The sequence below is a fragment of the Phyllostomus discolor genome, chromosome 4 (assembly GCF_004126475.2).
Source record: "Phyllostomus discolor isolate MPI-MPIP mPhyDis1 chromosome 4, mPhyDis1.pri.v3, whole genome shotgun sequence".
In the NCBI taxonomy this organism is placed as follows: Eukaryota; Metazoa; Chordata; class Mammalia; order Chiroptera; family Phyllostomidae; genus Phyllostomus; species Phyllostomus discolor.
This window is the reverse complement of record NC_040906.2, coordinates 71,345,609-71,359,190: the sequence shown is the minus strand read 5'-3', so window position 1 is coordinate 71,359,190 and position 13,582 is coordinate 71,345,609. Positions and strand designations below refer to the sequence as shown.

At 39.7% G+C, this 13,582-nt stretch overlaps 1 protein-coding gene across 1 annotated transcript in view; it reads left to right on the top strand.

Moving 5' to 3' along the window:
• MBD5 (methyl-CpG binding domain protein 5) overlaps positions 1-13,582 on the top strand; it is an 80,162-nt gene that overhangs the window by 56,732 nt on the left and 9,848 nt on the right. The window contains 1 exon segment of the mRNA XM_036025018.1: positions 10,085-10,158. Within this exon segment, the coding sequence (XP_035880911.1) occupies positions 10,085-10,158 (74 nt within the window).

Sequence of the window (13,582 nt, the reverse complement as noted above, 5' to 3'; positions counted from 1 at the left end):
TTGTCTTTCTCCAAATGACCGGGAGGTCCTTCAACCCATTGCTTATAATGCCTAATATATACTTGTCGGGATACATTCTGGGCATAATGTTTCTACGTTTGATAAGAAAATGAACTCCATACTCCTATTCACAAAACGTTTTATGCTTTAATCTCTCTGAGACCAGACAAACATTCTTTAGGTTGATAAACCTAAATGTGTTTGACAGTTTATTCAAAAATAATTAGAAACAGCAAAATTGGGCTTTTATGATATAAATGGAACTGCTGCAAACATAAGATGTAGACATTGAACTGTTTTACAATGTCTGTGCAAATGAAACCACGTCTTTTTTTATGCGCCATTTTCAAAAGCTTAACTGAAGAAAACATTATGGCCTCTCTCTGTTTCCTGGAAACCTTCTTCCTGACCTAAATGCCTTGTCTAAACATCTTTTTATGTCCCCAGGAGAAGAGCGGCATGTACCTTTAACACATTTCACATTAAACAATGGTCCTAATCTTCTGATTAGTCTATGTTGGAAAACTCCTAAAATTGAGTTCTTTACTGATATTTAGGGAGATGTAGTTTTTAAAAACCACCATTATCTAAGAGTCCAAGAAACATTTATTTTTCTTCATTTAAGCAGGCAACTGGTTTAGATTTCCAAAAATCTAGATTCTTCTTCCTTATTGTAAGCAATGCACGAATTCTTAATAGGAAGCATAAATTTGTATCTATAAATTAAAATATCCCTCCCACTGGCTGACACTGTAGTTTTGCATTCTCAAAACATTGCTATGAAGATACACTACAAGTATTTTTAGTAATTCAGAAAAGATAATTCAGAGCACATGTTTAGAGGTGAAAAACTGAAAACATATATGTAATGAAATATTAATAACACATGAAATATTTATCTATCCTTAAAAAGCAAGGTATAATAACCTTAAATGCTCTAGGGCACTTCACGTTTTTGAAAACTTCAGGTCTTTCCAGGGCCTACCTCACTTTTTCACAGGAGAAACAAAGTGCTGCTTCACAAAGAATCTTTTTTTCTCCTGTAGGTCACAAAACAAAGGAAGGGCTTCCTCATACCTTATTTAAAGATGCCCAGCTAGCCAAACAGTGTTCCCAGTGTATAACACCAGAAAAGGCAAAACGTCACACACAGTCCTGACTTCAAGCCAGCTGGCCTTTGCCAGGCGACTTGGTGATCCTGGTTCACCCAGAGAAAGTTACACTATGTCTAATTTCTGTGTAAGACAAAGCAGGATTTATTTGAAAAGATTTCCAGTAAAACACTTTTTTAAAAATTGTACTCTTACTTAAGTGAACAAAGTGTGATGTGAATTTAATTTACGTAGCACCCTTTAGTTCTCAACAATGTTGGATCAAGTCTACCACATTAATAACCAGATTTCTGCTTTTAAAAAGGTAAGCAAGACATTAGGGTTTCTTCTATACACTGTGGCAATGCCTGACATTTTAATGAAGTCAAAAGAGAAAAATAGAGGCTGACTCTGTAAACAATTTGTTTATTATAGTAAGATCTTATTAATTCCACTTTACCAATGCGGAAGGGACTGTTTTCCCTAGTGTTTATCTTTGTAACATCTCAGAGGAAATGGTTTGCTAGACAATTTTCTTACACATTATCCTTTTAAAACTTCTTCACCTCTCAGTTTTTCATACCATTTCTCTGTCTATGAAAGCAAATTAATCAAAGATCCTGTCAGATCCCACAAGATAAAATCTTTGTTAACTCCAGTTTTAGAGTAGATGTATTATCTTATCTCCCTACCACCCCACATCCCACAAACCTATCATTTATTTTCTGTGTCAGTCTTTGTTCTCAGCAAGCCCTCCAAATTCTTTTTGGAAGCAGGCCAAGCAGGGGGAAATAAATAATTAATTGACAGGACTGCAGGTTACTGAGTCAGAGCAGACCAGGCACCTGCCGTATTTCTGACTCTGTGAGGGGCCTCTAGACTGAGAGGCCAGTGCTGTGGTGGAGCAGTGATACCTGCTGGGGGCTGAGATCTCCATCTTCAGGTTGTCCATGAGCCGATGCTTTAGCCAACTTCTTGTCATGATAGTAAATGGTTCATTTTGTGATTTTAGAAAGGCACTTTCAATCTTTGGTGGGGGTATGACATGTAGCAGAATTATGAATAAGCCATGAGAAATATTCTGTAGTTTCTGAGATTACTTCCTAAAATGTGTGATGTCTAAACATCAAATACTTCCTGAACACAGTCTACAGAAAACTAGAGAGAGAGCAAGGTGTGACCAGGAAGAGGCATGGGCTTTGGGCATTCTGACTCGAGCTTCATCCCAGCTCTGCCAGTTACCAAAACGGTCCTGGGTAGGCAGATTCGTCTTCCAGAGCTGCAATCTTCGCACCTCTCCAGTGGGAATATTAATTCCTACTCAGAATGACATTTTTAAGAATTAAAAATGGTAAACAAGATACCATAAACAGATTATCCAGCACACAAAAAGGCTCAGTAAAAATGAGCCTCCTCACCCCAGCTCTCTGTGTAAGACAACCTGGTTAATTTGGCTTCCAGTGCTATGGAATTGTGGCCATTTGACCTTAGTTACTGCTTATCTGTGCATTGTCCATGAGTACAGGGTTTACTAACCAGACTGAGTATAAAAGGGTTATAAGGAAGATATCCAGTGAATGAAATAATTTATAACTTTTTATAAACCTTAGCATATCATACAAGTTGGCATATCTGATTATAAATTAATATTACCTATTCATTTCATGCAGGAGCTCAACTTGGAAGCATTTCAGAGCTCTAAGTTATTAAGTGAGCTTGAACGTCCTCTTCTCCTCAGAGTTTCTAAAAAATGTAAACTCACACTTTCTTCCTCTACCTTCCTTCACACCCTTCTTCTATCTCCCTTCACACCCTTTCCCCCTACCAACAACATTAATTAGTAGAGATTTCTAACCATCTGTGACAAGTTGGACTGCTCACCCCTGTATAATCCTGGACCTGGACCGGCACTGAAGCTGTGTGGCTGTGCTGAGGATATTGTGTGATGTCTTATACCATTCGGGAAGTGGTATTGCCTACTAATAATTTTTTTCCCTTGGTTATCAGTTTGTAAGGAAGTATCTTCTTCTGGAAAATATTTATACTTTTTCTAAATAAATGCAAGTTTCTCTCTAATCCCTGAACCCTTTATAGTTTGAGGTTCAGGGACCAAGGGTATGTACATGCCCATTCATGGCCAGAGAGACTCACTGCCAGATCCTGGTGCCGGATTAGAGAATTCTTGCAAAGCAAACGGCTTCCACTGGCACTACACCTATATGCTGCACTGTGCAAACACTTTAAGGCTATGCAACTGTGGGGGAGACAGTTATCTTTATGTATCTATTTCACTAATTATTTAAGCATAGGAAAAATGCTCTTGTTGTCTAAAACAAATGTTGTAATTCTCATCTTTGATTTTACATTAACTAGCCTGAAAGGGATGATTCTTTTTTCTTTTTTAATAACAAAAAATTAAGTTCTTATTTTCTTCTGAGTAGATAATTTTTACTCTTTCTGAATGTTGTTGCCCCATTGGACTTCACATGTTATTGCTCTAACATTTGATACTTGTTCTGACTCAAGCTTAACTTAGGAAGGGATGTATTTCTAGATTGGCACCAGAATGTCTCTTTTCAATGGGACGTTTGTTGTTTGACAAATGGAGACATCTTCTGATTGCGCAGAAAAGTTGTTCGTGTTGGTGCGACAGCACCTGGTTTGATAACGACAGGCTCTGCAAGGCAGGGGGCCGGGTGCTCCTTCCCTAGACTCACCGTTGGCTTTTCCTGCACCGTCGTGTTCGGCAGGTAGAGATGAAAACAGTTCTCTCGATAGTCGTTCAAAGCAGACAGAACTCATAAGAAAATCAACTTGAGGACCACTCACTTCCTGTATGTCAGCTCCGCATCCCATGCTCACACGTTTTGGCGGTGTGGGCCCAAACCAGAGACAGGCTCCCATCATACTCGGGGGATGGAGGTAACTGAAGAAACTGAGCCTAGGGATTGACTTTGGGAGGTTACCTTCCTGTGATGTTTAAAATTTTATTTTCTTTTTTTATTATATTTTATTGATTATGCTATTACAGTTGTCCCATTTTCCCCCTTCACTCCCCTCCACCCTGTACACCCTCTGCCACCCATATCCCCCCCATTAGTCATGTCCATATGTCATACTTATAAGTTCTTTAGCTTCTAGATTTCCCATACTATTCTTACCCTCCCCCTATCTATTTTCAACCTACATTCTATGCTACTTATTCTCTGTACCTTTTCCCCCTCTCTCCTCCTCCCACTCCCCTATTGCTAACCCTCCATGTGATCTCCATTTCTGTGGTTCTGTTCCTGTTCTAGTTGTTTGCTTAGTTTCTTTTGGTTTTGCTTTAGGTGGGGTTGTTAATAATTGTGAGTTTGCTGTCCTTTTACTATACATGTTTTTTCTTTATCTTCTTTTCTTAGATAAGTCCCTTTAACATTTCATAAAATAAGGGCTTGGTGATGATGAACTCCTTTAACTTGACCTTATCTGAGAAGCACTTTATCTGCCCTTCCATTCTAAATGAGAGCTTTGCTGGATAGAGTAATCTGGGATGTAGGTCCTTGTCTTTCATGACTTGGAATACTTCTTTCCAGCCCCTTCGTGCCTGTGAGGTCTCTTTTGAGAAATCAGCTGACAGTCTGATGGGAACTCCTTTGTAGGTGACTGTCCCCTTATCTCTTGCTGCTTCTAGGATTCTCTCCTTCATTTTTACCTTGGCTAATGTAATTATGATGTGCCTTGGTGTGTTTCTTCTTGGGCCCAACTTCTTTGGGGCTCTCTGAGCTTCCTGGATTTCCTGGAAGTCTATTTCCTTTGCCAGAATGGGGAAGTTCTCCTTTATTATTTGTTCAAATACATACTCAATCTGTTGCTTTTCCTCTTCACTTTCTGGTACCCCTATAATTCTGATGTTGGAACGTTTAAAGATGTCCTGGAGGTTCCTAAGCTTCTCCTCGTTTTTTTGAATTCTTATTTCTTCATTCTTTCCTGCTTGGTTGTTTTTTTCTTCCTTCTGATCCAGTCTATTGTTTTGAGTCCCAGTTTCCTTCCCTTCACTATTGGTTCTGCGTGCATCTTCCTTCATCTCTTTTATGGTAACCTGCATTTGTTCATCTAATTTGCGCCCAAAATCAATCAATTCTGTGAGCTTCCTGATCACCAGTGTTTTGAACTGTGCATCTGATAGATTGGCCATCTGTTAGTCGCTCAAAAGGATGAGTCCTGGGGGATTGATCTGTTCTTCTGTTTGAGACTTGTCTCTCTCTCTCTCTCTCCTTTTTTTTTTTTTTTTTTTTGGTCTGGTTGCTCTTGTTACGGTGAGGGGCGGAGCCTTAGGTGTTCACTAGGGCTGGGCACCCCAGTCATTAGATTGTGACGTATGTGGGGGCGGGGCCAGGGGCCGGGGCGGGGCGAACAATGGCAGTAGCCCCACTCTCCTGGGGCCTCCTTACCCGCCCTGGGATCCTGGGTTGCGCGCTCTGCCCTGGTCCACAATCACCGCCTCACTGGGTCCGCCAGCCACTGCTTGCACACTCAGGGTCCACCGCTGCAATCTTGCATGTCCTGGAAGGCTTCTGCGCTCCCGGTGGCTTACGTGCCCAGTTCTCCCCAATCTCCGCGTGCCACGACCCGCACTGGCTCCTCCTCTCAGCCCCTCCTACCGGTCTGGATGAACAGGTCTTCTTCAACTTCTTGGCTGTCCGACTTCCATTCAGATAAATTCTCTATCAGTTCTGGGTGTTATTCTACCTCTAAATTGTTGTTGTTCTAATCTTGGTTGTGCGTGGAGATGCAGCGCATCCACCTATGCCTCCATCTTACCAGAAGTCTAAAATTTTATTTTCAAAAACATTCTTTCTGTGCTTGATTATTAGTGTGAGCTGTTTGCATTGTTTGGTGCTGTAATTCTCTGTTGAAATTGTCCTGTGTGTATTCCCTTTACCTTATATATTTTCCTGACCTCAGTTGGAAATGAATCCTTTGTAGCATTTGGACTACATTTTGGCCCAAATGGTGGGATGGCAGGGACAATCAATGCTCTGTAGCAACGGAATCTTCTTTAAAAGGAAGCAAAATAGCTTTTTGAAAAGTGATAAGCAAGATGAGATCCAGGCTAAGAAGGTCAGTACCTGATCAAAATTTGAGAGATCATAAAAATGAAGAACTAGATAAGACCAGACATGTGAATATTAGGAAGAAGACTAAACTGAGTGAGTCAAAAGATTAGGTAAGACTGTAAGCTTTACTCCAGTGAACTATGGAATACAGTATTGTGAACTTTTTTTTCCTGAGCCAGAGGGAAAGGAGGCCTCTCTCCATTCACTGTAACTCAATACACTGAGTTTGTGAGCTTGTCGATACAGTTTGCATGTAGATATTCAAAGTAGCAAATGCAATCTCAGGTCAGAGACATATACACACTTTCATTACATGAGCTTTTACTCAGTGTTTCTTGAGATATATGAGTTTATCCAAAACATTTCATCTCTTTATGTGTTGTTGGCCAAGATGAAATTTATTCTGACATTTAGAATAGATGTACTCTAGTCTTATAGTGCAGTTCTCTAAAACTCAGAGATGCTGCTATTCAAAGTGAAGAGGAGAGGAAGCACACATAGACACAATACCCTCAGGTAGTGTCACTGACAAAAATAGTAACAATGTGGACCTGGTTAGTTCATTGGAAAAAATTAGGAGTTGATTTAGTGCTATTTCCATGAGTTCTATTGTTGGAAAATTTGGTTCATCCTTTCTGTCACAAGTGAGTTAACATTTTACCCCAAATTATTTATCATTAATTCCCATTCTTTTAAGATTTAAAAAATTGACTAATAAGTATTTGACAATAGTGAACCTAAGAAATGCCTCATATTTGCTTAATTTGCTATTTCCCAGACTTCAGCTGAAGTAGTATGTTACCTGTACTATTACTTAGTTAAAATTTTTCTTTAAACCCATTTACTCATTTATTCATTCAACAAATATTTTTTGAACACATATTATGTACTAGGCACTAATCAAGCCATGTTTAAATAGCTTCTTCAGTCTTCTAAGTTATGATATGTGGAAATCATAGGTAAAGTAGTTCTTGTGTTTTTCTAATATAAGTTTGTATGAGTACCTAACTATTAAAAATGTTTAAAGGCCTGTTCATGTGGCACCTAAAATACTTTCACTGCTTTGGTGTTTGTAAACACCTTCATGTTCATTGTCTCTTTAGAGTCGCTCAGTGACCCATAAAAATCTGCACAATTATCTCTGCTGTACAGCTGAGAGAACGGAAGCCCAGAGAGAGGGATTCCCAAGGACACAAAGCGCAGGCAGGGAGGTCCTCCTCCCCTGACTCTGAGTTTAGTGCTGGGCCTGCTGCTGCGAGCCCACAGGGCCACAGGGCCGCTGGCGCTGCAGAAATGGGGCGCACAGTAAAGAACGAAAGGGGGAACTTGAGGTCAGCTGTCTTCCCTCCGTTATGAAATCTGTGATGTGGCTTGTGCTCTGTTCTTTGACCTTTGTGTGGCAGCTTCGCCTTAGCACTAAGTAGCTAAGAAGGTATCACCCAGAGATTTAATCCTGTTATCAGGATTAAAGCCTACAGGGAATTTTCACATAGTATCTCATTTAGTTAGTTTTGGAAAGCACCATCATTGCTTTCTCTTTCAGTTCACTGAGTCCTTTAAAAACAATGTAGTTTGTTGTGAGAGTAACTTTGATCAGTACAGGCAAAATTAAATGAAGAAATCATTGTAAAGATTTAGTTTAGAAAAATGACCAGAAAATTAAGCATAGGAAAATTTTGAAAACATTTGGGCAGGTGTTAATTTAAATTTCTGTAAAAATGCAATTTGATTTCAAATAATTTGACTTACTTTTTTGAGTATGTCTGTGTGTATACATACATACATGTCTGTGTATAGTATACCTATAAAATGAGTGTTTCAATGTGTATTAGAGTCGGGTGGCAGACAGAGATTGAGTGCTTTGGAGTCAGACGTGAGTTTCAGTGCTGGCCATGTTACTCAAAGACTGAGGCCCACCTGTGAAATAACAAAAATGATACTAGTTTTCAGTATTACCATATTAAATAACAAAACAGTGCCTTTTACATAAAAGTGCACAAGAAATGTTTTTACTGCCCCATATTCCTTATTTAATTAAAATTAAAAGTTGAAGATTTAAAAAAAGAGTTTAAGCTAACTTAATGTTCTGTTTTTTCAGTTGAGTTCAACAGGGAAAGTTTCCACTGTGGTACCCTACCTTGTCTCACTGTGAATCCGCCTTCTGTCGCCTGCATCCATCCCTTCCTTCTGAGACCTCTCACCACGCCAGTTTGTATCTAATAGAAGCTTCTGTTACAGGAAAACTTTCTTCCTGCTGTCAAGAAATCCATTTAAATACAAGTGGAATTAGCTATAAGTTACACAAATGTAGTGTGTGGAATAGCTTTCACATTCTCTTTGTGGGAGTAAATACAAGATGGAGTCTCATGTCTCACAGGAAAGGGGAAAACGTATCCCAGGCACCTTCTTCTTTTTCAGATCCGCACATGGTTGTATTCATTGTACTTAAGCTTTTCCAGTCATCCCGATAAGACATTTCCATCATGGCTCTTATGTTACGAAGTGTGATTGGAACAGAGTTGTCTCCTGTTCTGGCATGCTACAGATTGGCTATCCCCAATGAACTTGTGTATGTGAGATATTTGGATCCTTTAAGACGAAATACAGAAAATTACTACAAGGAAAATATTTTCAATATTTGACTGCTTTTCCCATTGAATGATTAGAAATGCTTGTTTTCAGACTTGGTGACTTAAACACTTCATTAATCATTACTGTGTACTAAATTTGAAAGGGGTAAAAGAAAAAAATCATTTATAAATAATATTCATGAGTCAGGAAAATTTAAACACAAAAGGTGATGATAATATCCTCACTTATTAGTGTTTACTTCTTACCCATGAGGCATTTCTGTCAGCCTCTGAATTTTTATAGTTTTTACATAAAAGTAGTGGAGGGTTGGGAAAAAGCTGTGTTAAGGGATGGCCAGGGGATTTGCTGTGAAGTTGTGTTTATACATGTAACACTGTCTTTACTCAGTTTGTCTTTTTTCTAAAGATCAATAAAAATAGCAGTGTTTTTCTAAAGATGTTTTTATTCACAAGTTACATACAAGTGTTCCCATTTATTAATTGTTTTTCCTGGGGGGATGGGTAGCTTCAAGAACCAAGCAAGAGATCATTGTGGGTGAGTGGCAAAGGCTGCACCCCCCATCCCCACCGATCGATCCCCCAGACACCCTTTGGCAGCTCAGTGATAGTGATGAGGCAGCAGGCTTCACACAGGCTGGTCATGATAAAGCAGGACAGGGGAGAGGGCCTGCCCATAAGGGGTAGCAACACCTTCTTCCCACACCAGTAGGGACTGTGGGTGGCCTCCCTAACACACACCAGGTAATGCTAGCTAACTTCTCTATGCTTGGTTAAATGTTCAGTGTGACTTGTCACATTTTAAACCCACAGCCATTCTATCAACAAGGTACCATCGTCCTCATTTTAAAGGAGGAAACAGAGGCTCAGAAAATTTAAGTGCTTTACTCATGCCTGGAGATCAGATTGAAACTTTACTCTTGACTCCAAAGCCCACCCCCCTCACTAACGGCTGCTCTTGTCCTCCCTGATAAAATACAGATTTGCAGTTTCTGAACAGCAGGTAGTGAAGAAAGCAAACCAGGATCTCTGATTTATACGAGTTTTCAAATCGGAAGTTACTTAAATTCCAAGTTTTGTTCTTAAAACACTATTTTTGAAATGTTGACAATTAAAAAGCCAAAGTCTTTCCTTTCCCTTGATGTCAGCAGCCTGGACCCCCAGAACTGACCTGTGACTTTTGACAGGGCTGCGCCAGTGTTAGCCTCCCTCCCCCAGCCAGAGCCTGCGTGCACAGCAGGAAAGAAAAGCAGTGTTAACAATGGCAGGTCTGGGTAATGTGCTGTGGTCTCATGCCTTCACTCAGGTGGAGCCCGAGAAGTTGAGGACACTAACAGAAGGTTTTGAAGCCTACAGCCGAGCCCGGAAAAGAAACAGAAAGTAAGCGCTATTTTTTTTCCTTCCCATCTTGTTTTTCAGGAATATAATTGATTGGTTTTCCTTTGAAAGGCCAATGACATCTCACTGATTTTGTCCATCTCATAGCCTGCCTACAAACAGTTTAATAGTGATAACCAAAGAGAACCATTGTAGACAAGCCAAATCAGCTATTACAGAAAATATTTTCTCAACAACTTATACTGTGTGAGGGGTTTCCCTCTTCTTTAGCTCTTTTCTAACTCCCTGCGTCTCCACCCCTCTGATTTAGTGAGCAAGAAAATATGATTAATATTCTCAACATATAGCAATTAAATTATCTGAAAGTATAGCAATTGTCTACAATTTCCAGTTTGGCAAATTGACTTATTAATCTAAGTGAAGGTAAATAATTTTTTTCCTTGGATCAGTTGCAATAAGTTCTCTTAGGAATTATAACAAGAAGTTGAACTTTGGGACGTTATTATTCCAGTTTTTCCAGATCTATACATTCTGAGTAACTGTAGAGTGGACAGTTAAATAATGTTTGAAGCACAGTTTTCACTGTAATACAATGTAGTTTTATGTATCATAACTATTATTTCATTTTGAGGTAAAGAACTTCAAAAGTTGCTTTTCTATATGAATATGGGAAATTATTTTAAAATATGTGTAATTGACAGAGCTGTTCAGTTACTATAATTTTCATATTATCAAACATCCAAAAATTATGAAATTGGACTGATTAGGAGTGTACAAGGTCTGTCCAGAAGATATCCAGCCATGTAATATGAAAAATGGAGACTTTACTAAAGAAGACACACAATACAAGAAACATTGTACATAGGACAATGATGTCTCAGTCCCCTTCAAAGTAGGCACCTTTGGACCTCACACAGTTCTACCAGTCACCATTAGCTACTGCATTTTATTTTCCTGAATCTCATCGATGGTCTGAAATCGCTTCCCTTTCAAAGGTGATTTTAGTTTGGGGAAAAGCCAGAAGTCACAGGCCACCAAATCAGGGCTGTAGGGGGGCTAAATCACCTGGGTGATTTGATGTTTCACCAAAAATATCTCACAAGATGTGATACACGAGCAGATGCATTGTCGTGATGAAGCTGCCAATCACCAGTTGCCCTTAGCTGCGGCCTTCTGAATCATCCCAATAGTTTCCAAGGAGGAATGTTCAAACTTTACACAAAATTTGGTGCAGATTTGTTGCTGTACTCACTCAGTCATTTTGAATGTGAAGGCCACACAGTACACATGCTCAATGATATCTACTGTCCCCACTGACTAGTACAGTGAAGTCATTGTTTGCACATGCACAATGCAGTCCTGTCTCCTTGGCTGACAGTTTATATCAGTGTTGCTGTAAACCATTCTCATTATATTAACAATGGCTGGGCTATTTCTGGACAGACTTCATCATAGTGTGTATTAAAGGTTTACATAATGATAGCAATATCTGTTAAAGGGCACTCTCTTTCTTTTAGTGAGGTCTTCAGTAATTCTTGCTAGAGGTAAAATTTTAGGACTCAACAAATCTTGGGGAGACTCTAGTTATCTCACTGGAATGTCTCATTAAAGGATGTTAACTGCAAGGAGCCAAATCCTACGCTGGACTCTTTTGGAAGGTGGCAAGTTGGCACTGGCTGTGACGAGGGCTGAGTGAATGGCCAGACTCACTGTAAATCTGATGAGGACACAGTGAGGCAGGTGCCCTCTGCTCTGACTGAGTGACACTTCCTGTAGAGAGCTTAGTATTAGGATAGGCCTATAAAATTAATATGAGATCTGGATGAAAAGAGGGAAATTGAAAATTACTTATATCACAAGTTTGCAATGGATTGTTTACTATAGAATATTCAACAGTACTTGTTTAATTGGTTTTTTAAAAATCCCCAAAATTTTTTCTCCAGTGAAGCATGCATGTTAGCTGGCTTATGTGCAAAATACCCAAAACAGAGTTGATAACATAGAAATGAAATAACTCCAGCAAATACTTAGGCATAGTGCCTTGAAAAAGCTGTATTTTCCCCCTAAATTTTCTATTCAGCAATTTCTGAAAGGTATTGAGTAACAAACAGTGATTTTTTAAAATTTTTCTTCAAAACCAGTTTACTATCTGTAATGGATTTTTATGGGTCCTAAGTGGCATTACCTAAAGGAACTCTGATGAAATTATAAACTCAGAGTACAGAATGAAGAGGTAAGGAAGAAATGATGAAGCACACATTAGTAAAAACAGCTTTATTTATACAATGCTCTGGTCTAAATAGACTGACTTGCCTTTCAAATGCCCAGAAGGATAGATTATATTGTGCACATGTGGTTTATGCAATCACAGGATGGGCCAGAATTACTGAGTCGATTTATAGATGGGGACACTCAGACCCAAATTGCTTAAACAATTAGTAGAAGGGGACATAAGTGATGATAAATGATGTGAGGAACCCAGTCATTTATTTATTCCCCAATTTAAGGAGACTAACAAAAAACCAGTGCTACAGGACCTGGAGCTCACTGGTGAAGAAGACAGATCCAGAAACAAATAAGTAAAATGCTGAAATTGCAATGACAGTGATATGTATAGTCCATTTTGGCATAATAGAGAAGTGGCATTAAATTCAGGTAAAGAAAGACTTACTAGGGAAGATGATGCCTGAGCCAAGCCTTACACACTACCTAGGTACTAGCCAGACAAAAGAAACAAGGACCAAGATGGGGTGGCATGAGATGGTGTTTAGATGGGATCAGCAGCTGGAATTGGGGACTGTAACGTGTCGAACAGGAAACTGTAAGAGATCCAACTACAGGTGTAAGCAGGAGCCACAGTGTAAGGGCCTAGTGAGGGCCCATAGAATGCTTTATCTTATTGGAAGTGCCTGAAAGAGAAGGAGGTTGGATTTTCACTTTAGATATGGCTGTGTGGAGGATACATTTTAGGGGAACAATTTTGAAGGTGGGGGATTGTTTGGGAGGCTGCAGGAGAAGATGAGGGAGGATGAGGACTCAAGCCAGGAAGAGAACAATGAGGATGGAGGAGGAGTGTGGTATAGAAATATTTGGGAGGTAGAGCTGACAGACCGTCTTGGTGACTGACTGGTATGTGAAGGAGAGGAAGCAATCGGGGTTTCAGCTGGGTGACTCGGTGGGTGGTGGAACCCCCCACTGAGCGGGAGAGCACAGGGAGAACTGCTGAGTGCGGTGTGGGGTCCCTGGGGATGGGTTGGACACACAGGTCTGAAACTGGGAAGAATTTGTATTTGACAGTGTAAAAATGGCTGCAATCACACAGACATACTTCGATCAATTTGAATGGTAGACTAAGAACTGAACAGTGGGGCATTTGAACATTAACTAGAGATATTGAAGAAGATGAGAAGAATGATCAGCAAGGAGGGGGAGAATCAGGGGTAGGAGAGTAGAGTGTTAGAAGCCA